This window comes from Diadema antillarum, unplaced genomic scaffold (genome assembly GCF_040938485.1).
Source record: "Diadema antillarum isolate AM-2024a unplaced genomic scaffold, OU_Dant_1.0 scf00000192, whole genome shotgun sequence".
Taxonomy (NCBI): domain Eukaryota; kingdom Metazoa; phylum Echinodermata; class Echinoidea; order Diadematoida; family Diadematidae; genus Diadema; species Diadema antillarum.
This window is the reverse complement of record NW_027271081.1, coordinates 4,088,248-4,115,934: the sequence shown is the minus strand read 5'-3', so window position 1 is coordinate 4,115,934 and position 27,687 is coordinate 4,088,248. Positions and strand designations below refer to the sequence as shown.

Genomic DNA, 27,687 nt, shown 5'->3' with positions numbered 1-27,687 from the left:
ACAATGAATGTCTTGCAGGTTAGTACTTGTATTTAAGAAAAATGTGTACCGTGTACTTGCCGTATCGACAGAAGTGAAAACCATGTTATGGTCAGTCTTGAGTTGTGTATTTGAAAGTAGAGCTGTTGCTTATGTCAAATATGTATGTTAAATGATTTTGCTCTTCAAGTTTATAATGTAAACTGGAGGAACCTACTATCCTCATGCCATTTGTATTACCTGGTATTCATAAAACCATTAAATTTTACTTATTTGCCCAGGAATTCAACACACACATCACTTCAAGGGGGAAGAGATACTTCAAAAGCTGAGGGAAGGAGTTCTGACTGTTCTGAGGAGACATCTGCACATCAAGATCATTGCAGCATATTTGTTGTTGAAAATGGAAGCAGAAAACTGTACAGCGTAAGTTCAATTATGTAGAATATTATTATTATTCATATATTATTATTATAATTTGAATATTGGTCTGGAATACCAGTTTCCCATTGTCATGTCTTGTACTACAATGTACATTTCCATCCAATATATAACCATGTAATTTGCCTGTTCGTTTGGTTTTGTTTGTTTGTTTTTTTTTTTGGTCTTCTCAAGTATAGAGAAAAGCAGACTAAAATTGCCCCCCCCCCCCCCCAAAAAAAAAGGAAAGAAAGTAGAATGGACCGGTAAGTGTAACATTGTTAATGAAGTGATGGTTATAGATTTAAAAATAAAGACTGGTATACTTGTATAAAACATGTAAACAGAGTGTACGTACAAGACTCCACGCTGACTTATTTTCGTGGTAGCCCCATCGGGCCACATGTATATTGATTTGATAATAGTCCCAATACTTATGATTTAATCATCACAATGATTAATAAAAAAAGTGGGAGTTGATGTGCCATGAAGTTCAATGGATAATCACATCTTGTATAAATTTTTCTACTAACTGTGCACATTCACACTTAACCTATCTGCATAAAATATGTTCATATGTATTAACTGATATCTGGCTCAAGTAGCAATAAATAAATGTACAAATTAACATTTTTCTTGCTTTCTTTTGAAATTCAGATACCAAGTAGTGAGCAAAGGATGTTGTGGCCAAGGCAGTTGCGATGCAGTACCCCACTTTGTGAGACACCACACAAGATGCAAAAGGACATGTAAGTTTATACTCGTAAGTTTATGTGATCTACAACTTTTTTTAGCCCTCTTTAGCAGAAAGATTAAGTGAGATACATGGTATCTTATTCATCTAGCTTGCAAAAACTTCAACATTTTCAACTTTTCTCAAGAGCTAGTGGACAGAATTAAGCAACCAAACGAGGAGTTGATCATCCTTGTTTAGTTAGGGGGCAAGGACCCAAAGTTTTTCAGATTATGGGCATGACCTCCTCCCCCCCCCCCCCAAAAAAAAAAAAAAAAAAAAAAAAATGGCCTTTACAGGGAAATTGCATCTATTTCTTAATAAACTCATTGTGCAAATATACAGGCAATGTGGGGATTGTGATGTACCTTCTCATAGATGTCTAATAAAGTTGTGTGCAGATTGGCCTGATTCCATGACTTGGGTTCGATGAACGTTAACTTCAACGTAACGTAATGTAACTTAAGTTCCACATGCCAGTTGCGCCGTTCATTTATAATAAACCTATTCTCGTTTTCTTCCATAAGAATGCCACTACATGTATTTCTACTGCTATCAGATCTTCATCAGTTATAGTCAACTCTGTGCCAAAGTCAAATTTGTTGAGACTCAAGAAAAAGCTTTGACTTACAATGCATTTTTATATTTCAGGAGTATACCTGTATGGCAAGGATCATGGATTCATTGAGTATCATTTGAAGACCTTGAGGAGCTATGACACCACACATCACCTCAGGCAGAGAGAGAGAGAGAGAGAGAGAGTAGTTGCAGCTCTCACCAAGCCCATTGACCGAGCACCATTCCAACGTTAGATTAGAAGCCCAGTGAGAAGAGACAGCTACCATCGGTGTGTAGGTCTAAATACCCTTGCCTTTTCCTCTTTTGAGATACAGCATATGCTCCTCTGACGTTGGAACTTACATTCTTGTTGAAGAGTCAGCCTCATCAGGCTCAGCGGCAGTTTAGCATGAAGCTGTTACCAGGATGTACTGCAGCACTTCAACATTAAAAGTAGAACTGGGCTTGCCGACGAAAAGAGTTTGTTGCATAGAATGTGTGATTGTTAATGTTTTAAATTGTGTATTGTTGTATATACTAGTAACTGAAAATAGTTTTGACTTATATAGTAAAAAAATATCCTCTTCATGGCCACATGTTAATCAATACATTCATCTGTGAGGTGTTCCAAGCATATCAAAGAATGTTTGGCCACACACAGCTTGGCATTCCGCATGATACGAATCTTGCTGCGCTCATGATTAAGCACCCCCTTCTCTCCAGGCAATTCTGACTTGCTTTAATAAAACCTTTTTATGGTCTGATATTCAAGAGAGAAAACTGTTGACAGACACTCGCATGTAATTTTTTTTTCTTTCCCTCATTTTTTTGTCTTTTTTTTTTTTTTGGGGGGGGGGGGAATGCTACAAATAGCAGCTAAATAGTAGAATCTTCCAATGGTCATCCATGCTCTTGGGATGAAGATCATGTCTCCATGTTGTGATTAAGTTACCACATACGTTTGTCACCCCTTTGATTAGCATTGATGCAGTACAATATGCATGTGCTCAAATTTATTGCATCCATCTTCTTTGGAGTAGGGGGAAAAATCTTTTAAAAAATGAAACAAAATTGATGGGAATCATTGATCCCTAGGGTTACGGGACCCAGAGTTATTTTGTACATTTTCACCTTTATGTAATTGATGTACTGTACTTTGAAAAACTTGTGGGTAGAAGCTCAATTGGTTCAACTTCTTTTTCCACGAAACATCTGCAGCCCATCATTGATAAATCCACGGCATTAGAGTAGATGGAGTTAAATAGATTAGTTCACTAATGTGCCAAGTCAAACTTATGGATAATTCTTCCCTTGATCTCGTAACAAATTATTAAGATAACCTGCAATTGACAATCATATTTTATAGTGTGTTAGCAGTGATGTCACAATTGCCCACCATAAGGCTGCGTTCACATAGAAGTATACTATATGGGTATTTGGGGCTCGTTTTCAAGGCACGCGAATAGCTTGAATCGAACAATAGGATTTCCTAACACCGGTTCACATAAGAGGGCACTATTTGAATGTACCGAATAGCATAGAATAGTATAGCAAAGTGGGAAATGAGCTTGTTCGATTTTCTTGCAGCGTATACCGTCTCTCGTTTATGAAATAAGGACAATTTTGGTCTGGATTTGCCCTTTAGCAAAAATAAGCATGTAGACTGACATTCTGATGCAGTTTAGAAATTGTTAATAAGATTTGCTGGGATGTAGGAGGAAGAAATCCTCACTGCATGGGATGGCGAGTTGACGGTGCGGGTGATGGTGTACTGGGTGCCCGAATAGCGAATAGCGAATACTGTATACTTCTATGTGAACGCAGCCTAGTGAAGTCAATTGCCTAAACCGACTAGAAATCAAGACTGCATACAAAAGCTGCAGCAATATTTACTTCAGGGAAACCTAAGGCAAAAGAACACCTTTGTTAGAGAGGCATGCATGAATGAATATTGATCGCCTTTGCTATGGAAGCCACCATTATGGTGGCCAACATGACGTCACATGAAATCACTCTATAAGAAATTCAGTTTGCATGCATTAGTTGTTGCTACATCTGGCAAAACTCGGAAGGATTACAAGTGTTCAATATTGTACAATGATGCCTTATTTAGGTGAAGAAGATCAATGATATGATACATGTTGTGTCAACTGTATTGATTGCAATTCTGTTTCCATAAATAGTAGGCCCGGTTGAGGGGGGGGGGGGGGGCCGCTACGAGCCCTCCTTCCCTTTGACATTCCATGCCAAATTTCATGAAGGCATGATTATTTTGGGGGTTATTGATTGTAATCAATAACATGAATATTTTCATGCTGGACGTGTTGCTGACAAATTTCATTGAAAAGGCAATGAAAAACAAAAAGTAAGAAACAAAGAAATACATGAGTAAATAGAAAAAAATAAATACTTCAGAATTTTTTGATGGCACAGTTTTTTCTCTTTCATTTGCTATGGACACTAGAAAGAATAGTTACACAAAAAACAAAAAATGTGCCTTTTTGGAACTTTATTTATGGCAAATGGTCTGATTTCATGCTCAAATTAGCATAATTTAGCCAAGGTACTTTTTTTTTTTGTTGTTGTTGAAAATCAACATTACCGTTTTATAGATTATGTCACAGGCAATTTGTGTGTGGATTTTGTAATGATCGCACGGTTGATGGCCGAGGTCTGGGGGGTTCCAGGGAGGCCCCCCTCTGGCTCTATCATCTACATAAATACCCCACCTAAAGCCTACTTAAAGTCAAGACCATGCTTCTCTGATCGAGTATGTTTAGGTATTTATACAATGTACTTGTAGAGCATCACTGTGTTACATGACAGAGGATCCAAACTTGATTAGCCATGCAGTATTGAAAATTTTTGTATTTTTGTCAATTTTTCGAAGCAATCACAATCCCTACTACATGTGTAATTGTTTTTGTATTATAATATAGATAATGGTGACTATACTTTGCAAGTCTTTTGTAGCTTATCATTGAACATGCAATAATTATATTCACTTGTAGTCGAAAATTAAACATGTTCAGGAAGGGTACTTGTAAATTTTTTCACTTTTGCACAAACTTCATGAATTTGGCATATTTTCAGGGAAATGTGTGATGTTAATATTTGAAGAGTTTGTTCGCAAAAACCGATATGTCCATTTTTTAAGATTTTGAAGTACGGTCTCTGTCATAAAGTACAAAATAATACCTTTTAAATTATATATTGGTCACTACATATAAAGGTACATTTTTGAAGTTATGATCAAAAGAAGCAAACATTTTCTTATTATTCTCTCTATTTTTCTTGACCTTTAATCGCAAATATCTCCATTTGGCACATATGGACTTAGCAGTTTTTGCAAACAAACTCTCCATTTGTAGAGCTTTGGGAATGACAGCTAGAATAGCATATTTACAGGGACCTTGTGATGATTATGGTGACAGTTGTTCTTAAATGATAAAAATATGTATAATTATTATTGGCCACATAATTCATGGAAAACCAGATACTCAGCACATGAAGACTGTTTGTAATGGTGTACTGCTCTGCAGTTGAAGTTTAAATATTTCAAGAGGAATATTCCTTTTTTTCTTAAATTTCAGGTGATCCAGTGGACATCACACATTTATTATAGAGATTCAGCTCATTAAAAAAAAAAAAAACAAACAAACATAACATGCGTAGCATTAGTACATTATCTTCTTATATCCCCCTCAATGCTACTTAAAGAAAGAATAAATTGATAAGAAAGAATGAAACAACAGCCATTTGGATTACTAGCTTATATTTATTCAGTTTCATGTATTGATCCAGCTCGGGTAAGAATTACTTTCAAAACTGGAACACAAAGTTGGCAATGCACTGGGCTACCAGTGGTGGATCGTTGGCTTCTAAATACATGCATTAATATTAACAAATATCTGTATTATGAACGTTGCTTGCTGTTTTTGTTTGTATTAGTTTGATTGGTATTCATTATTCCAAAAAAATGGCTCCAGACCACCTAGATTATTCCCAAATTCATCACTATATTGTCACTTTTCTTCCAGGGTTGAATAAGTAGTGCACTGAATGCTGTGATCAATGGTGATAGAGATGTGTGCTCATGTAGAGTGTAATTCCGTTTGGGATTGAAAAAAGATTGAAAAAGGATTGAAAAAAAGAGTGAAAAAGGAGTGAAAAACCTCCGGAGTTAAAGAAGAGTGAATACAATAGGAGTGAATTGAGAGTGAGAAAGGAGTGAAAAACGACTGACAAAAGAGTGAAATACCTCAGGAGTGAATTTAGAGTGAGAAAGGAGTGAACATCCCAGCAAAAACATTTCCGTCTTTTTTCACTCTCTTTTGGAGTGAAATTTCTGTTCACTCGAAATTCACTCCACTTCTAGTGATCCTTGACGTCACTACCAAGGGGAGTGAAAATCGAGTGAAAATTCACTCTTTCTTTTTTAGAGAGTATGTATCGAGCAATTCGTAAGCTTTGTCCGTCTTATCTTTTTCCGTTTTCGAGAACATGTGTATTGTACGCGATCTGGTCCAGGGAAATTATATCTCGCACGACCAAAGACAAATTACGTTAAACAAGCCCTCATGTACCGAGGAGCGAAACTATATGGCATAAACTCGATTATACCCAGAGTCCGCACCTGTATCAATCGCATCAATATTAAACGCCATTTGAATGACGATTCTGCTCGTGTGAATCGATTAACAAATCTACATTCTACACAAAACATACACCAGATGAGATCCTCTATTGGTTACGATTTACATCTTGTCTCACCATAAACAATCTTTCTTTAGCTCCCCTTCTTTTCATGTTTCTCTTTCTTTGTTTGTTAAGTATATGTTTGAGATTTTTTTTTGTTGTTTCGTTTTGTATAGTACAAGGCCCCCTTACTCGCATTATGGTATGGGTTTTATTTTGATTTGAGTATTGATATGTATTGTCATTGTATTTACTTTTCGAGTGTGTGTAAAGGTAAGTTATTTTGTTTTCAATGAAACTATGCTCAATGTACATGCTTGTTTGTTTTTTTAATGTACGGCAAGGACCCCTTTTAAAATCAGATTTAACTTAATAGCTGAAGAGGGCAATCCTTTCATGAATGGAGAATGAGTAAATAAATTAATAAGATTTAACCGAGCTTATCTATAAAAGCTTGGTGTCTACATTATTTGAATGTCAAGAGTTCAATAATGTGACGTGTAAATAGCAACAAAAGGGATATGTAAAATGAGGGAAAGAAAGGGCCTCCATTATGTGTCAAGCAAAAGAATGGGCATGAAGTTCGTGATGTAATATTTCATCCAATTGATTTTTAGATTCGCATAGCAGAGTAAAGAACTATTTATATGCCCTTTACACAATCATTCTTTTGAATTTCTCAACCGTTCCGACAATGAGATGAATACTTGGAAAACGACTTATTTCAGCGCATAGTATATAATAGATAAGTATTTTAAAAAGGAAACAGACAGACCACACACACACACACACACACACGCACACACACAAATCATCACGTGATATCTCGTGATCCATTCAAGATCACCACAATCTTGTCCCCTTCATACCACCACAATTTCGGCATGTATTACAGGATACAGAATGTAATGCATGAGTCCGATGATAGTTCAAAAGCAACATTCGAAAGATCACTTTACCCTCCAGCCGTTCATCAAAACATCGATATGTTCCATGTAGAGAATAGGTATACCACCGACAAATACGTACGTTATTATTAGTGTATAAATATAATTTTCACCGTACCTTTCAGATCTCTGCAAAATGTGTAGTTCTTTCTAATTGGAAATCAAGCAATCGTCATTGAGTTCGGCTCCACAACAAAATGAGCTTGGGTGAGAGAAGTAGGCCTCACACAGCGCAATGTGTTTTTAATGAGGTGTTTGAAGCTCCTTAATGGCTTTGCAGAGTGCGATCATGGACGTGTAGAGATCAAGGCCGAGATTCCACCTCCCTGGTGAACCAACAACTAATGGATATATGTCTGGGCGATCGCGGGGAACGATGGGAAGTGAAATATGCGCAATTTACTTCACTGTCCTTTCCAAGATGACAATTTCATCTCTCGTATCTGTGTGCACATCATTAGGACTTTACCGTGTCCGTCGTCTGATTCTACTCAAGTTAGGGCCTATGCATCGAGTTCCACTTAAGTTTGTCTTTCATAATAAGACTTAAATATGTGAAAAGATAGTTAGAAAATTTTCATGTAAATTGTGGATTTTGAATAACAAAGTTTCGCATTCGAAATTCTCCTCCTCTTCCTCCTTCTTCTTCTGGTTAGGCCTAAGTCTGGCTCCTTCAATAAGTTGCAAAGATTATTGGAGACACTAATAGCTCGGACCCTTCGGAATTCACAGAGTTTCAACATCTTGATACCGGCCTATACGAAGTTTACGTTAGGCCTGGCATGTTGTGAATTATGATCTGTTCTTATTTCTCGACTATATTACGATTGTAACAAGTTAGTTTCTCAGACATCATTTAGCCCTGCATGATCTAATGCTTTCTGCCCATGCAATATTTATCTAATCACTGTGCAGGTAATTAGGAAAAGTAGGACGAGGCTGAGGCTGGCCTAGGACTAGTCAAGTCTAAACCATAGGTTTTTCCTAGACCTGTATTAACTTTAAAGGGTAATAAAAGTAATATTTTTGTTAGTTGTAACTGCTTCCATATTGTATGTAGACTATCCATCATGCAGAAGTTTCACAAAAGAGTTTGATTATTTTCAAAGTGCATTAAATGTACCAATTGATTGTTTAATCAATTTCCTTCAGTGTAAATTGCACCACCAGAGCCTATTACCCTCTAAACCTCCAGCGGGCGGCAGCCATTCACTTCAAGGGCCGGCGGCGCAGCCGTGGGGGCCCACACTTTTTGTGCACCATACAAAGGAATAAGGTGTCATCACTTTGGGCCCCCACACTTTTTTCAACCCGGAAGTACGTAAGTGGCACTAAAATAGAAATAGATAGAGATCTTGAAGTATGGCGGCGGTAAGGTTATGTGTTTTCTCTGAAGACCTTTTTTTATAACATTAACACCCGGAAGTGGACGGGGAGAGATGAGCTGAGGACCTTTTTTTTTTTGTTTTGTTTTGTTTTGTTCTGTCTTGTTTTGTTTGCTTGTTAGCTCATGAAACCCGGAAGTGGGCCCTGACTTCCGTCAGAGCCTTCTAGTTTACAAAAAGAGATTTTCCCAAAAGGAGAAAAATCTCTTTGATCTTACGATACTAGTAGAAGGCTCTTAACTTCCGTTTCACCAGCGGCCGGCTGCGTAAAAATCGGGGATCTCTGACCCCAGCCTGCGGTAACCACAGAACTTTTGAGTTCTGTGGCGGTAACTACTGGTAGTACATGTGCGTTGCAACACACGCGCTCAAGTTCCAGTCAAGATAATACGGTCAAACAAAACTGCGTGTGCGTGGTTTGAGTGTGACGCGCGACGACAAAGGAGCAAACGTTGAAATCATTTGAAACCTCCATCTCACTGGGCTCTTAACATGACCAGCCTAATAAAGCAGATAGTATCAGGATCTGAATGTAGTAGTTCGATTTTGATTCAAGGTAAGTGCAAAATCATCGGAGAAAAATCCCTTGCATGAACTCGTGTAATTGAATACAAAGAACGAAGTGTCAGTCCCATATACTCGAAATGGTGTACTGGTGTCAGCCTTGAATCTTCTAAGGCACGTAACTGTGTATTAACCAAAATTTTACTAGGTCTGGACCTAGTTCTAGAAATTAATGGCAAGCACGTGCCTGCCTTTGACCGACAAGTACACGTTTGTATGTCTAATTCCGTGAAAAACTTCTCATTTATAATAATGACATTTGCTGGGTCAGTTTTTCGCTTCTTTTAGACAGACACCATTGATACATGGATCCTGGGTTTACTTTTAGGGGTCTAAATTATTTTGGGCTTCTAACTTCAGCAGCACAGGCATAGATACGGACTATGGAAAGCCAAAATGGTTTCACCCTTGCCCTAACCCTAACCCTGTACAACCCTAACCCCCTAACCCTAACTACACGCAGCGCTGGCGACAGCGCTGCACCTCTTTTCCTTCGCGGATGTTGTTATCGTTCACTGTTTCCTTCATGAATATCTTTATTAATCGTGGAAAACTAAAATATAAGGAATTATCGTAATCTATGACCATCATTCAATAACCGGTATGCGATTTTTTGTTTAATTACGTCTAAAACTTACCGAAATCTATGGCTGAAATCAGGTCTGTAAACGTCCTTACTGCTTCACTCCTCATCTGCGTGTTATATGAATGGCATTCACTCTCGTATACTACAACGTAGGTAGTCGGGGCGGAAGTGATGAGATAGTCGGATGACCCCGACTAAAAAAGTTCAAATCATTGCCGGTGCAGCACGCGCGGATCTACTACAAGCTTTACGTAACACATGAAACGCACGGGCGCACATGCGTACGTAAAAAGCAACCACTTCTGAATGCGCATGCGTAGTAGTTTGTTGCTTTTGTGAAGCTCTCGAAGGAAAAGATGCCACCGCACGATCTACTCCGAAAAATTCAACAATAAGGTCTGGATACCAACAAAACGCCGAATTCAACTCAACCATCAGGAAAATACGCTGTAGGTAAGTGTTGCAAATTATATTACTCTTAAAATCATACAAAATAAAAGGTATTTTATGTGATTTTGCCGTCAATAGTGACGGTCGTTTACAACGTTGAAACACTAACACATGTCAGACCCTGTGCGCAGCACAGTGTCTGGTCAGGCTACCCCTAACCCTAACCCTAACCCTAACCCTAACCCTAACCCTAACCCTATAACCCTAACCCTAACCCTATAACCCTAACCCTAACCCTAACCCTAACCCTATTTGGCTTTCCATAGTCCGTATATCTATGCCTGTGCTGAAGTTAGAAGCTCAATATAATTTAGACCCCTAAAACCCAGGATAGCCGATACATGTACACGCTATTGCGACGGTTTCAATCGTTCTGTTTGAGCGCAACTTCGACCCAGTTCCCCCCGCATAAAAATGGTTATTATTATTTTTTCCAGCTTGGTTTTCAAATCTATCTGGAAAGAAATATATACAGGATTAATCAGTAAACATTTTGACTCACCTCTTCCACTGTTTCCTCCTGTTTTCTGGCTGTTTCATCCACTTTGCAGCGCTCCCCAATTCATCGCCGCCTTCGTTTGAAAAATGACCGCACGAACGTCTATGGCAAGCCAAATGCTCCATACAATCACTATATCGGTACACTTACGTTTATTGACTATAAAAGTACTAACGGTGACTACAAGTGTAAGTTTGAGCGCTAAATTTAGCTTCGTAATATTGTGAATGAGCATTTGGCATGCCATAGTCAATAGAGGTTCGTGCCGTCATTGGTGAAGATTTTAAAATAAACTAACGACCACGTTAGTATTTGAAAACAATGACCATGTCAACATGGTCAAGGTGATGGCAGAGCAGTGACAGCATCATGACACAAATCATTGTGATCCATATCATTATTAATTCATATAACGTCAATAGACATACTACTTCAGTACTTGCAGTACATTCCCTCCCAGCTAAACAGTATCTGCTTGCTAATCTGCTTTTCAACACCCGGCCATAAAATGAATTAAAAAGTTTCATGATTCATCTTAAGAATCTAAAGAATCTAACTATGATAAACTATGATAAACTGAAAAGGGCCTGTGGTTGAAAAAGGTTTTAAAGCATGGAGTATAGATCTGTATGTGGACGTGATTACAGCAACAGGGCTGTGTATTATGTGTGAACAAACTTGTATTAAAAGATAGATGTTGCTGTATATGTTTTGTCTTCAGTGCTCTATATACAATTGGCCATCATGTGTGGTTTTCAGTTTGTTTGTCTTGTGTTGTGAGAAACAGAGTACAATGGGAAGTGATGATACCACCAGGAAGAGTATTTTAGAAATTGCTGTCAATGGGATCTATATTCTTATTTTTGTGAGTAGTATCCTCTCTCTCTCTCGTATTTTTTTTTTTGTACAACTTTTAAAGTACTGTAAAACACTAAAAGTGGAAATTTTCGCGCATTTCGCGCAACCAGAAACTAATACTAGCGCGACAATAAAAGCACACAAATATTTTTGCTTGCCATATGTATGTTCCTGTGCTGTGCGTGATGTCTTGATTCTGTGGAATTAACAGCACGCGAAACTCTTCTCACCCGGCCTAGCATGAAAAATTAGTCTCGCGAAAATATCCACTGTATACATGGATTTCGCATTTTTTATGTTTTGTTTTTTGTTGGGAAAGGAAAGGAATTTGAGGTTAAATGATATGTTTGGAGAGTTGAGATGAGATTAGTATTGATGCACTGTAATATCATGGGTGAATGGGTAATTGAAAAAAAATGTAGAAATGTTTGTTTATAGTTTTTGGTTTCAGGTTGAAAAAGATTTATAGTTGTAAATAAGATGGGTTCTGATAATTATAATATGTGGTGGGGGGTATGGGGCACAGAGCCAAATAAAGATTAACGTGGGTGAGGATTTGATGAGATGATGATGATAATAAGGTTTATGTAGGTTTTTTTGTATATATGTATGTGTGTATATGTATGTATATGCATATATATAGGCCTATATGTGTATTTGTATAATTTATTATATTACATTTTAATGCGGATTATTGTATTAATACTGTGGATGATAACTACATCACTGCTGTTATTGTAACACAGAAATAGTATTATGTATTGACTTTTTTTTTGTTGATTGATCACCGGTAATATTTGATATTCTATGTGCGATATGGGTTGCAATAATGTAAACTCTAATATTGTTGTTTTGTACTCCCATGTACGTGTCTAAACCTGCCATTCGTTTTGAATGAAACGGTGGACCTGGTTCTTTTGTATATTTGTTATTCTCACACCTACTTGAACTTGAATAAAGTCATGATTAAACAAACAAATTCCAAACCGGAAGATGTATATTTTTTACAATACTTGAGAGAGTTTAGCACAAGCTGAAGATTAAAAATGTGGTATTCCCACAGTTCCAAATACTGCATGGTACAATTTTTTTAACCTTTCAGGTCAGTTCCAAATACTGCATGGTATATATTTTTTTAATCTTTCAAAATTTTTAAGAGCCAGGAAAGTTAAAGACTAGTCATTAATACATGGGCAGGTGTGATGGGAAATGTATATTATAGCAAATCAGCTCGTCCTCAACAGGTTACATTACTTATAGTTAGACATAGTATGTCAAACATACAATATGTTGCCGATTATCTTCTAGCTATGATTATAGGATAAATATGACTATATGATTATATTCAAACAGTAAAAGTGGTAAACTTTAGGACTCCACTAAGTTTGATTGGTACGTATCAGTTTGTGACCAAACTTAAATTGTAGGTGTTCCTTGGGAGTTGAAGGTCACCACAATGTCAAAGGTCACAAACAGGGGTCAACAAACTTTTAGAGGCCGATGTTAAGTTTTAACCTTGATTCCACTTTATGACAGTCAAAGTTAGAATTTTACAAATGTGTTGTGATTTGTGAGCGAGACACAATGTGCCATTTGCCTTACACCAAAGTTAAAAAAAAAAATCATGAGGTTTGATGAAAGCCTTGCAGATCTATGAGATACATATGGCATTGAAACTTCTTTGGTTTGCACATACTGTCAACTCAAGGAGGTGCATATCCCAAACATGTTGAGTGGAAATTAGAATTTAAATCCTGGAGACACTCCAGCAATTGCAACTGATTGACAAATTGCCCTACATCGACCTAAATAATTTTATTTACGTCGATGTAGGGCAATTTGTCAATCAGTTGCAATGAAAACATCTCGACGGAAGAATTTCATGAATTTGAACACTCCAGCAACTTTCAAATTGATGTCCACCCCCACACTTCATGTAACATATTTTAAAGAGATACATTGTATGACAAACATCAGGAATTATCCAACAAAAGCAACATGGGCAATCCCACAATAACTATTCCCTTTTCGGCTTTTGACATTTGAGCTTTGATGATAAAAGTAATTCAGATATGCCTCCTTATACATGTAGAAAAAAAAATTAAATACCTATGATAAACGGCTAAATCCACCATAACTAAATCAACCTTTTGGCTCTATACAAAGCAATTAGATTTCTAGACATGTACTATAGCAAGGCTTTGTAGGCCTATCAATTGTGACTGTCGAAATGCAGCCAAGTGCTATTGAAATTTCCCACATTTGAATGCATGCTAAGTGAAAAGGTCTGTTTGAGCAATTGTTTAAAACAATCTTTTCCTGTCATACAGAGTGCCCAAAATGACCTCCTGTATAAAATATGCAAGTGCATACTTCTTGTTTTAGTTCTTCACATGAATGAATATTTCATATACTGTACACTGTAACTATGTCAAACTTCACATCAAAATCACTATTCATCATGTTAAAAACTGTCATTGAATTAGTAGCAAAGGGAAAAACATAAAATGTTATCCTCACAATGAAACCTGCACATACCATCATGCACACCTTTAGCATAATAAATCAAGAATCTCTGTTGTTTTGTTCTGTTTTTTTTTTTGGAAACAAATTCTTAGGCATTCATGTTTTTACATGTGTAGAATATTGTGAATTGAAAGCAACACTCAATTTTCCATTTAATGCCTATAGATACAGTGGAGCATAGTGGGCGGCACATATTGAGGTGTTTCATCAAAGAAATAGCAAAACGGTAAGTCTGATATTTTCTTAAAGTATAAATTCCTACTAAAATTAGTGCTCTGTATTCATTTTATAGAACAACAATACAATGATGACATTTAAACAAGAGTAAGATAGAATTATGGACAGATATGTTTATTGTGTCAAAATCAGATTTACAGGAACATTAAAATGTACACAAAAGATGAAATCGTAAGAAAATAACTGGCAGGATAAACTGAAGGGGTGCAGGGCAGAGAAAGGCAACGTCTCACAGTTCCTCAAGGCCATAACAGTTTGGCAACAAAACAACCAGCTGGAGAAAAATCAACAAATCTATTAAAGGGTTGTGACTCCCAGTGTTTGTTTACTGATGTATCACTAGGTTGTTCATTCTTTAATATAAACATAAAGATTGCTCCAAGTTTACTTGTATTCTATACCTTTTCTATAAGGACTTCCTGTTATAATGAAGTCTATGATACTGGCAGTTCTCTCTGTTGTATCAAAATTTTGTCATATCAAAACTTATAACGTTATGTTGTATAAAGAAGTTGAGATATGACTTTTAACCATGTCGTGACAAAATTTAGTTGTAACCATATTCATTGTATAATATTACCGGTATGTAATGGGAGTGCTGTATAATGCCTTGTCTTTTCTTTGAGACTGAATTGGTAGATCAGGTATGTCATTCGTATTCCCTGTATGAGGCATAATTGAATCCAAATTTATAGAATGCTATTTGAGGGAGCAGAATGCCATTTGAGGGAGGCAGAATGCCGGGAGCAGAATGAGTAAATGATGACATAAACGGTATCCCAGGGTACCAAATAAAAATCAGCCATTTTGTTGAATTATTATTATTGTAATTATTATTATTTTTTTTTTTTGGGGGGGGGGGGAGGGGAAAGGTTGTACCCTGGGTGCCAAAAAGCGGGAAATTTTGATGGTGGAGCTAGCCACTGCACGGCCCTGCACTGCCCTGAGCACACGCTATATTGCTAATGTACAGCATACCATGTATGCTTAGTATCACTTGCAGTGGCATGAGAATGACTGTACACTGTACATGTAGACGTACACACAGTACATGCATTTCTCTGCGGCTGTCCTCGAGTGGACATGAGATGGTGCTACACAGCGTGGTATCCCGGGGTACTACGGTACCCCTAGGTAACGTGTGATGCATCAAATGCAGGATACAGATAACTCTCCCTACCCTGCATCATCTATAAAGTACAGTGTACTCGTTCATTGTCCATTTACACACGTGTAGAGCTCTGTTAAATCACATAATTTTATAGTTCAGAGACTGCCTGAATAGATATATTCTGTGGTGACGTTACGTTATAGAAAAGGAAGACGATTACAGAAGAAAATGCAGAAAAAGAAACCAAACAGATAGAAGAAAGGATTCTGTGATTTGAATGTGGAATACGTATGTATGTACAGTACTCATGATTAGCCATACCCTACTGAATGTATTTGTACGTAGCATATTTTACCATTGCTCTCTAAACAGCAACCTTTATGGAAAGAGTCTTGTCCAACTTTAAAACATCCTCCCTGTATGTTATACCATGTCAAATTGAATGCATGATGCAATAAAGGATCACCCCTCCAGCCTAATAATGCCTTGTCTTTTGATCCTACCTGCAGGTTCTATTTTGTCCATAGTTGCTCAAAACAAAAATAAATACTATAGATAGATGAATAAATATAGATAAAAATAAGATAAAATTACATTGTAGGTGGGGGATCTGACATGTTTACTGTGCCTGTCTTCACAATAAGCCATAATTTACAATTTATGTAATACATTTTATCCCCTCCCCCCCAAAAAAAAAGGCTTCAGAAACTTGTGTCATTTCTAGAGAGGTCAATACTTTAAAATGTTATGTTACAACAATTCTCTTCCAGAGTGGATGAGGTGCACCTGTTTGCGTTTGACCGCACCCCAGATGCCCTCCTGGCAGGCTCTGATCCTGAGACCAGACTAAAGGTCATGTGTCATGATGGGTGGACAGATCCTCAGGGGTGGAACCAAGCCAGGTGAGAATATTATCTATTGAAAAGACAATATAGATTTGTTGTCTTTAATCTATTTCTTTGTTGACTATTTTAAGTAAAGTACTGTCTAAGTGTTTAAATTTTTTTGGCAGGTGGTTGACTCATATTATACACATACAGTGCACTCCCATAATATAATGAACATAGTTGTAACAAAATGTTTGTTACAGTGAATTAAGAATTCAGATCCTAGAATTATCATCTATACATCCGTATGTGCTTTAACCATCCGGCTATAACGAAATGTTGATTATAGCAAAAGAAAACCGCCGGTCCCAAAGACTCTGTTATAGCGGGAGTGTACTGTACACCTGTAGATTGTAATAAATGGTGTCCCATGAAATAAAATGTCTTTTACCATTGAACTCCTCAAGGGTAATTCCGCAGTTAGGTGGACATGACATGGATAAAAGAAATGTGCCTCTTTATCTTACTCCTTGATTTAGGTATCAACTAATGCCATGGATGTTCATCAATCATTAAGGTCTTTCAAATTCACTAGATTTTATTTTTCGTATTCATTGATTTTGCAAGATCTAAAACCATCATCTAAAATATGTGGGACTTGGGATGCTGAAATTCACTTAAATGCAAATTACAGTGGGTTCCTTTGAAATTTTTTCCCCAAAGCTTTGCTAAAGGGTAAAAGATGAATACATTTAAATACTCCAGAAGTCATGTGACATTTTGTCAATTACAAAAGGGTGAAATGACCTGCGGAATTACTCCGGACAAATGTAACGTTACTAACCGTAACGTTACTAACCATGCTTTTGGGGGTCTAGCTAAAAAATTATCGGTCGAACTGCTAAAAAAGTTTGCATGAACATTTGTCATGATGCAATAATTGAAATTAATGCAACACTTTGTTTGAAGTAACTTGAATTATTGCACACTTTTTGTCACCAGACATTGATTTTTTTTGTCATGTCCTTTTTTCGTAACGTTACTAACCAGCCCTTTAAGTTGCCATAGCAATTCTAATATTTCTTGGATTGTATTCATTCTTTTCTGTATCATAAACATGGGAAGGATGAATATGTTTTTGACATAATTTTGACTTGAAATGAATAAATGGTAATTTTGTAGTAAAAACAAATATCTAAATTTGTTCAAATGTAACGTTACTAACCGCGGAATTGCCGTTAAAAGTTTTTTTTTTCTCATCAGTATCTTCTGTCCTCTATCCTTATTCTAAGTCTTTGCATACCCAATCCAATGTTTTTCATGTTTGTTTTCCATGTCATGCCTTCAAAGACAAAGTGTGCACTGTTATGCTTGTCCTTACTTTTTGAGTGCATATATATAATTGACATATTTCTGATAATCCTGTTCCACCCATTCCACACCAGAATTTAACTGAAGATACCTCAGAGATACAGATGTGGATGTGGTATAAATTTGTTTTATGGTGTACATATGCTGCCAAAGCCTATACAAGGTTCTATAAATATGATATTTTGGTAATGCCTGTCCTCTCTTATTTTAGTGTGACATCGTGCAAGCATAACCTGGTCCGCTTCACATCCGACAAGGACTTGGTCGATCATGTCCGTGACACAAGGAGGACGGAGAGCAAAGTTCTTGCCGTGGTTGTCGACTCCCTCACGCCTCACATCGTCCACAGAACCGTTCCCGTCACATGCCAAGCACTGCACTCACTCACACATTTGCCTGATAAATCAGGTGAGTTTCATTCGCAAGGTCACATTTTTTCTTAGTCTGTTGCACAACTGGTCTAAATTCGATGAACTTTGTACCTTTTAGCATTTTCAAGTGGATGTTTTGTTTTGAATTCACATCATATACCAGATATACCTGGTACATGCTGACTGATATTGCACCGTGCCATACAATGTAGCGCATGAGAATGTGATTCTGTTTTGGTTTGGGGTTTTTTTAAGCCTGTTGAAGACTAGTAAGTCCCAAGTATACTTGGGTAGGTGTCTACAGGAAACACATTTGGTAGCAAGATGAGCTCATCCTGAATGGGTTGAAAATGCAAAGTGTTTGTGCCTGTTTTTATTTAGATACTTTTGGCATTCATGAGAAGAATTTACAGGTAAGGTGATCTTTCTTTTGTTTTCAATTCTACATGGATTCTTCCAGACTTCCAGATCCAGCAGGTATTGAGTCTACTCCACAGAGATGTCCACGACGAAGCCGCCTTGAGAGCCATTGGTCATCTGTCGATGACCGTCATCGCCGTCTCCCCTAACATGTCCATAGCTCCACTGGACGCTGCTCCTATGGGATTCTGCGACATTCTGCACAAGAGGCCCTCAGGAAAAGTCTTACGAAAGGTTGGTACTTCACACAAATTTCAAGAAAAGAAAAGAGAAGTTGCATTACAGTACCTTGAATTAGTGCGAGTGTGTTGCTGCAATTTACAGTTTATAGCATGTACGGCAGGCAAATTGCATATATATTTTTGTAGTCAACATTGTTATGTAGTCTACTACCAAGGGTCAAGGCCTTTCATGCTTTTGTCAGATTAAATTGTCTCCTTTTTAATTTAGTATGTAGTGTTCTTATTGTTATTTAGTATGTAGTGTTCTTATTGATGTCTGTACATGTATTTCTCATTTTTTGCTACTTCTCTTCATCCATGTATCTGCGTTGTCTGAGAGATATGCATTAAGCCTTTTATGTATCATCAGTATCATTAGTCTGTGTCTTCATTCTTCATTCATTAATTTTATAATGGTGATGATGATTTTAGTAATGATAATGCAGAAAGTTACATATTTGATGATGATAATGATTGAGGATATCAAATAAAGTAGACATTGTTTTACAAGCATTTTTGTATTGCGATTGATTGACAAATTACCCTACATCGAAGTACACTGTGGATATTGTCAATTAGGTGCTTTGCCAATCAGTTGTAATAAAAAAAAAATAAAAGAAATCAATACAAGAATATCATTAATTGAACATTATTGCTATGAGCTTCATCTGCAAATAAAAATGGCATTTGAATAAGACTACTGAGTATGTCTAATTTTGGGTTGAAATTTCCCTCAATTTGGCAATGACCTGCCTTGAGTTCAGCAGTTGAACACTTTGCGTGCTCTTCAGCACAGTATTGGTTGTATACGTGTAGATGGTGTTGAAATGGTCTGCACTCTTCACTTTGAAGTCATGTTGTTTACTTGATGCACAGAGTGAAACACATGTCTATTATTCATTTTGATGAGATTTATTTTTATCCTCAATACATAGAGAGAAGGCTACAGCATCTGTGATGACTACAGACTCCTGACTTTCACAGATGTTCAAAAGACGGCAGAAAGAATGGAAGAAGAGCACCAGGTAAATGCAGATAAATTGCAGGATCACATGTTTATGCTCATGCACATTTACAAAACTTCAACTTGCCAAATCATTTATTTGACATTTTCTGAATGCCCCCCCCCCCAAAAAAAAAAAAACAACAACAACAACAAAACAAAAACAAACAAAAACAAAAACAAAACCCAACAACAACAACAACAACACAACAGCAACAAACAAATCCCAACACTAAGGAACAGGCAGGCAGACTACAGTATTCAAAGTAAAACAAATTGAGCTACAGCTATTTGCATTGCATTGTATTGTAATGATTTGTTTATGTGGCTGCTCATGAAGCACTGGATATTTGTATTCAAGCAAGTGACCACGGACCATATAGCAGTGAGTCCCCTTCGAGGGACTGGGCAATGAGGATAATTTCCTTGCCTTGGGGTACAACTGCTGTGGACAGGAAACTCAAACCACAAATCTCAGGATTGACCGTCATTGTCTTATCCACATATAGCCAACACATCTCCTACGAAATACATAAAGTTTCATTTTCTTCTTTTGGGGAAGTTAGGTTGTGGGATTTACCATGGGGAAATCTGAATAATTAATTGGAGCTGCTGGGATACCTGCTACCTGTTGGTCAAGGTTGTGGGATTTACCATGGGGAAATCTGAATAATTAATTGGAGCTGCTGGGATACCTGCTACCTGTTGGTCAGCGCTTAGAATGATGATATTTTTTTTTTGCTGCCGTGATCACTCCTTATTGTTTTGTTTTGTTCTGTTTTGATTATGTTCACAACTCTTCTTAGTAAGTAATATGTTACATGTATTTGTTTAATAAAAAAGATGTGGGTTAACATTTTGTTTATAGTAGGTATCTCAACATTTCAAATTCAGATTGCAAAATGAATGAGTGAATCTTTTCAATTCAATTAATTCATTGTCATATATACAATGTACAAGAAAAATGGCAATTGTACAGTGAATAAATGTAAGGGACCAAATGATGCACAAGGGGTCTCTTTGTAAAAGGCCCCATGTAACCTTATGCCTACAATACATTATAGTCACTTTATAGTAATTGAGAAAAAGTCCAATAAATTGTGTGTATATGGAGGTTAAATCATAGATATTAAAATACATGTATGAAAGTATTCAGCTGTTCCCTTCAAGTTGTTCCACAATGAAGTTTTTGTAGAACTGAATCTTCGATTCACCAGCTAGTGTATGATTTGATGGTGTCTGTGGCTCTCCAAGAACTTGCTTCATTGTGTTGTCAATATGCATCTTTCACCTGTTTGTGTTGCCAGCTTGACCCAACAGCCAACTTGACCTTCAACCTGACCTTGAAAGACTCTGAAAGGAAAGCCAAGGAGAATGTCATCCTTCCCTTCACCAAAGTGGCAGAAAAGTAAGTTAATTTGTGGGCAAGGATAATTGCAGACTGTGATAATCACTTTGAAAGAAAAATAGAGACACCGTTTTTTTCTGAAAGGCATGGTACCTGTTAAAATGGGGCAGAAATTTTTGGCAGGCATTTGTTTGAACATTGAAATATTGTCCACAAATTTTATGCATTAGCTACACCTGTTTAGGAACTTCTGAATGTTGATTGTTTGCTACTCGAATACTAAAGTCAAATGCCATCTCCTGACATGTTTTGCTTTGTGTGTGTGTGTGTGTGTGTGTGTAAATTGAGTATCTGAATATGTGACCGTGCACCTCAAAACGAACATAAAGTCGCACACACTGATTTTGCGCGAGGACTGAAAATAAGTGAAATGAGTCAACCTAGCCGAACTTGATTTTTTCATATTCTGAAAGAGCGGGTCTTCTTTTACATTATGCTAAAATTTGGTATCCTAAAACGGGCAGGAAATTGTGTTTTTTAGCAGTCTATCTCGAACATTTTTGGTAGAATAGTGTGATAAGGTGTGTCTTTAGAATCCCTTTTTCATTTCTGAAAAACCTTGTCCACACTCTTCACTTTCAACTCTAATAACTTTTGAAAGCATAGTGCTACTGCTTTGAAAGTTGACATTAATTACAGACAGAATGTGTTAATGAGGCATGCTTAATTTCAATTTAATCTGATAATCTCTTCATTGTTGTTACTCTGGTGGTTTACTTCCTGTTTTTTGTCCCATTCATCACACAGCCAGCACGGTTTGGTGAAAGATTCAGCGCTTGAATAGACACTGTACTTCAAAGCCTCTTTTCTCAGTTCACACTTTTCCTGAATTTGTGCTTTCTTTCCAATATTTAGATAGGTTAGGAGAGTCCATTTGATTTGAGTTATACATCATTTTAAAGCTTAAAGTCTGCTCTTTCAGAATATGGTCTCAACTAAATATTCATGTCTGGCGACTTTTTGTTTGTTTTGAGGTGCAGGGTCACATATAAGAACGACCCAAGTCCATGGAAGACCATTTCAAGTAAACTTAAAAAAACTTCATATCTTTTTTATTTGTCCAATAATATTCTATTTAACTGTGATGGGAAGGCAACATTGTATATACAAATTAGAACATATATTATTATGGCAATTAACATTTACATTAATTGTGGAGAGGCCATTTTGTGTGATGGACTTGGGTTGTTCTTTGAATCATATACATGATATTCTGCTATAGAGATGAGAGAAGGACGTGAGAGGGCGCTATATTATTAATGTAAGAATGACCCAAGTCCTTCATTCTTGCATTCATATAAGATTTAACTCATTCATTTCAGGCACTTCCGGGGGTAATTAGGATTTATCATTTATACACAAGATGAGTCCATGCATAAGCTACAGTTTCCCATGTCAAACTGAATTTGGCCAGAAATTGGACTTGGGTCGTTCTTATATTGAGATCTTCAATTGTAAAGGTAAAAGAAACATCCCGTTTTGGCATTTTATTGTTTGAGACAAATTGCTGCTCTGATGGTTGTAGGGATAAGGGGTAGGAAAGAGAAATTCTATTTTTGAAAATTCATGTTAATAAAGATTGTTGGGCACACCAGGCAGGTTGGCATTGATTGGAGTAAACAAAGAGAAGTTTCATATGCTTCACCAAACTGGTTCATTTGTTTGTGCATGAAACACAAGTGTAACAGTTTTAAGAATGGTTATTCATTACAGCTCTTGAATGACTTGGCGTGACGAATACAATGTCTGCTTCACTTGATTTCTGAAGCATTACATATTTATGAGAATAGGCGTATCCGGGCAATTACCCCCAGAGGGTAATTACCCCCCAGCCAAATACTGGTTGGTGGTAAGGTTAGAGTAAAGATTAGGGTTAGGGTTAGGGTTAGGTTTAGGGTTAGGAGTTTGGGTTAGGGTTAGGGTTAGGTTCAGGATTAGGACTAGGATTAGGGCCAGGGGAAGGGTGCGGGGTAATTGCCCAGGGGGTAATTGCCCTAGACCCTTGTTACACACATGGTGAAATCACACCATCTAATTTGCAAGTCTATGTCTGACATCTCTCGTGACTGAAATCACGACACACAACCAGGACCCATCGGTAGACCCTTTTTTGTGTGTTTTTTAGTTTTTGCCCAGTTTGAGCAAGACTTTTAACTATAGACTCTTGTATATGAAGTTTTTTTTTTCTTATTCAATACCAAAGTCAATGTTGATGTAACATTGAATTTCTATCGATTGCTCCATTGGCAGTCTAATGCATGGTTTTCATTTTGTTTGCGTGTTTCCAGTGCCAGTCGGGGCTCAGGCCAGATCTTCTATGAGCCCGACCAAGCGGACGACTATGACGATGAGGATCCTGACGATGATCTCGACATCTAGTTCTTGATGATCGACCAGCTCTTCTTATTATCCAGGGGACCGTTTCATGAAAGTTGTCAGTCTCTGACAATCACCATGGTAACAGTCAGTGACCAGAGCTTCTCAGCCAATCAAATCCACAGATTTTGCTGAAATTGTCAGAGACTCACAACTTGTCAGCACTGACTAAATTGATGAAACACCCCCAGGAAACCCCCGTCTTTCCATCAAAGTTTTAGCCAGCTTTAATAATGAAAACAAACGAACCGACAGCTCTCTCAGCATCCTCACAGTTTTTTTGTATCTTTGTATTTGAAGCCACTTTGGCGTATCTTTCTATTGAAAGGCCATTTGACATATCTTCCTATTAAAGCCTGTTTGATTTTATCATCTTGCAACATTACATGTGCAGGCATTGCTTTATTCTGCCAAGTGTGTGCATTCGTCAATTGATTGATGCGTTTGATCTTTCGTCTGTGCTTGCAAAAGAGTAAATCCACAATGCATGTACAGTATCTCCCCCCGCCCCCCCCCCCCCCTTGCTCTTTTCCCCATTCATAGCTTAAGATGTACATTTAGTAGAAATCAAATTCTTTATACAACCCTTTCAGGTCCACCATGCTGTTGTAACTTGTAATGCAAACATGACTGTAGGAGAGTCACAGCAAAAAGTGTATATCATGCCATAGATCTTACCACTTGGCCTATGGAAAGTTATGCTATCCAAAAGTGCAATATTTTTCTCATGGAATGATGAAAATGAAGGACAACTAAAGTGGAGGGAGTTTTTCTATTAATACGTTGTTATTACAAATTTATGCTGCACCTTGAAATCAACATGTATGTCAGTCATTTTCTGCCACATTTGGCATTGATCGTGATTTTTTTTTTTTTTTTGAATTTTCTCCTCGTCTATTGGACATATTATTTGACGTACCTTAACCAAGGGTACTGTCTTAGCTGAAGTTATGGCAATGTGGAGTGCCATTGAGGAATTCTAGGGTGTACAGTTACACACTGCCATTGGCACAGCAGATTTTAGCAATCTTGTTTCAGCACTAGTAACATACACCTGTTCTTCAGCATGTGTGTAAAATTACCATTAAAATACAAGTTGTAAAGCTGTCTGACCAGCTACGTACTACAATATACATGTACGTACGTTGTCCAAATTAAGCAGGTACAGTATTCCCAACATCCAGCAGGTTCATTAAGATTTGGCTTTTTCCTACCTGGCTTTATGCAGGGCTCGACACTAACGGTGGCCCGGTGGCCCGGGGCCACCAAAAATGAAAGTCGGGCCACCAAATTTCAGAAAAGGGCAAATTTGGTGGCCCACCTCGGGCCACCAAAATTTTTTGAAAAGTGTGTCAATAAATTTGTAAGTTTTTGCGCCGGAAATGCATAAATGCATGCAATGAGTGTGCGACTTATCAAAAAAAACATGGACTTTTATCAATGTTTTTTTTTTCGGGCCACCAAATTTTTCTCTCGGGCCACCAAAAATTTGAAATTGATGATTTTGGTGGCCCCATCGGGCCACCGAAAAATGAAGTTAGTGTCGAGCCCTGCTTTATGGCTATGGGAAAGTGAGATAGAATGGGTTTAGGCCTTATGCAATAAAGTTTGTTTTGTTTCTGTTCTATATGTTTTGTTGTAAGTTTGCTTTGGCAAGTGATTTAGTGTCCTGCACCAATCTGTAATGTGGTAGTATCAAGTGTGCCCATGGTGTGACAATTATTGTTGGAACATGATCCAAAGTGTACACCGGTCATGTTACATTGTTTTGTAGCAAGAACAATTGTGTAATGACTGAGGAAGGACAGGTGTATCGCTTGCATGGAAGATGATGTTTCTATACTAAGGTTTTGAGTACCTCCTCAATTTCACGGGAGTTCAGTAGTGGTCCTGTGCATATAGAATTTTCTCAAAAGCTGCTTCTACGAAGTAGACTTTGTGACTATACCAATGCATAAATGTGATCAAGCAAGAAGAAATTGTGACATATTTAATGAGAAATATGTTATTCATTTGAATGACTTCCACCCCCCACCCCCCCCCCCCCCAAAAAAAAAAACAGAACGAAGAAATAACAGATAAATGAAAAATTATTTCATTTGGAGTGAAATCACATTACACAATGTTTGTCTGAAGTTATGTTTGTACTTGATGTTTTGAAGGTCAAAAACTGATTGTATTCATATGTTGCAAGAACTAAATGAGAGGACTATATGACATTTTTCATAGTATTTCAAACGTAGTTCAGCCTCATATTCAATCATGTTTTCCAGCTACCAGTGAACTTTAGGGTGTTACTACAATGTATTATACATGTATCTATGTCTACGCAATTGACAGGATGTTTAAATGCTTCCAGTCTGTTCTTAAGTTCCGTGTTGGTCTTTGGTCATTTTTATTGTGATCATAGCTGAGGTGAAGAACTTACTTGTTGGCAAACAGATCAATGTTGTGGTTTCTCTTTTTGTGAGGGATATTTGCTGTCTATTTTTTTTTTCTGTAAATTACTTGGTTTGTAGACATTGCTAAAGTGTCTCCTCATGAACACACATTATCATGGAAATTGTGATGAAGTCTATACCAGTTACGCATTCATGTAAATATTTTTGATCAGTTTCTGTATGTTATATGTACTGCTGAAGTGTTATATTTACACTTGGACTGCTTAATACATGTATAAAAATTATTGCCTGTAATATGCCGGTACGATGAAAGCGTAACATTGCCATTTCTTGACCTCATTCAGTGCAAACTTTGTTTGTTTTATTTTTTGTGAGTATAAGTATATACAATATAATGTCTTGAAGCCAGTTTGAATGGCTGAAGTCTCAAAATTCAAGTGTTAAATCTGCATTCTTCAAAATTTGGTCAAATTTGGTGAAGCAAAACTTTTCCAATCTCTCTTTTGAGCTGAGAGTGGTTTGACACATTCATCAGACAAAAAAGCAAAATATGCAATTTGTAGCCTATGTTTAGTGTTACAGCCAAAATATCAGTGTCAGTCACGTCAGTGTGTTGCAGGTGGACCAGACATACAATGTAAAGAGCACATTATTATACTTCATATGTGACCCGCTACAACAAAATGATCCTAAAGTCGGGCGAGGTCGATTATTTGAAAATTGCATGATATAATCCCCTAATCTTTCTGCTTTAAATTGATACATAAAACATTTTATAAAAATAATCAGCTGCGGAGATATCGATGATTAAAAGAGAGCATGTCGAGACGTCCGGAAAATCACTGTTTCGAGAAAAGCGCCCTAAAAGTCTTCCTTTCGACGCAATCGCGATCAAGGGACACGCAAGTCAGTTTTCACCTCTGGACAGTAGAAGGTAAGCCCTAGCAACCCCCGAAGAGTTCATTCAAGCACATCAGCGTCGGCGGTCTCCTCACCAACCAATCAGTGACTAGGATGTGTTAAGCGGCTGAGCATACGCACCAGTCGACTGGGCAGTGTGCGAGCTTCACGCTTCGGTTAGCAGCAAGCAGCAAACTGACCAATGAGATCACTCTGGTCGTTGTTAGGGGCGGAACCTATCTGTGGCGCTCAATCCAAATTTTCGAACCAGTTTCTGTTTCGTTGAAATGCCAAAAAACATGGCTCAGAAAAATGCTATTTTTAATCTTTCCTTTGATCATTTTGCTTCAAAATTTCTACAGATGATAGAAGACATGTTAGACTCCAATAATGTATCAAAATCAGAGAATCGTAAGTTTTGACCAATTTTAATGCTCTGACTTCAAACTCGATTTTCACGGCTTCGACCGTGCGCGACTTTAGGACCTTTTTGTTGTAGCGGGTCACATATTCATGCAGTATGGAAAACATCATAGACAACATCTCACAAACTTTACTTCAGGGAAACATACAAAATCATCTCCATCGAAAATATCTGTTTTGATCTGTTGTGAGAATGTACATGTATTGTAAAATAGATTGAATCCTGTATTTTCACTTTGTACATAGAAACAACAAATGCACCTTTTGATATCAGTTTTGTATATTTTAGTATCAAAATTGTTGTACACATTGCTCATGGTGTAACGTTTTCTCTTCCGCACTCTGCTGCACAATATTGAGTCATCCAGAATGTTTGTCTGTATATACGGCTTTTGTACCCCCATTTTGTAGCTA

General features: G+C 37.3%; 1 protein-coding gene and 1 long non-coding RNA gene across 2 annotated transcripts; both read left to right on the top strand.

Moving 5' to 3' along the window:
* The first annotated feature begins 266 nt into the window (after positions 1 to 266).
* On the top strand, positions 267 to 2,064 carry LOC139723548 (uncharacterized). Its single transcript, XR_011710364.1, has 3 exons — positions 267 to 405; positions 1,057 to 1,148; positions 1,784 to 2,064. It is a non-coding gene; the product is annotated as an uncharacterized lncRNA (long non-coding RNA).
* Positions 2,065 to 9,162: 7,098 nt separating this feature from the next.
* Positions 9,163 to 23,711, top strand: LOC139723547 (elongator complex protein 5-like). Its single transcript, XM_071634787.1, has 8 exons — positions 9,163 to 9,276; positions 14,369 to 14,429; positions 16,322 to 16,453; positions 17,961 to 18,157; positions 18,581 to 18,774; positions 19,697 to 19,786; positions 21,072 to 21,172; positions 23,461 to 23,711. The coding sequence occupies exons 1-8, from the start codon at positions 9,213 to 9,215 to the stop codon at positions 23,549 to 23,551; spliced, it is 930 nt and encodes a 309-aa protein (XP_071490888.1). The 5' UTR covers positions 9,163 to 9,212; the 3' UTR covers positions 23,552 to 23,711.
* Positions 23,712 to 27,687: the final 3,976 nt, after the last annotated feature.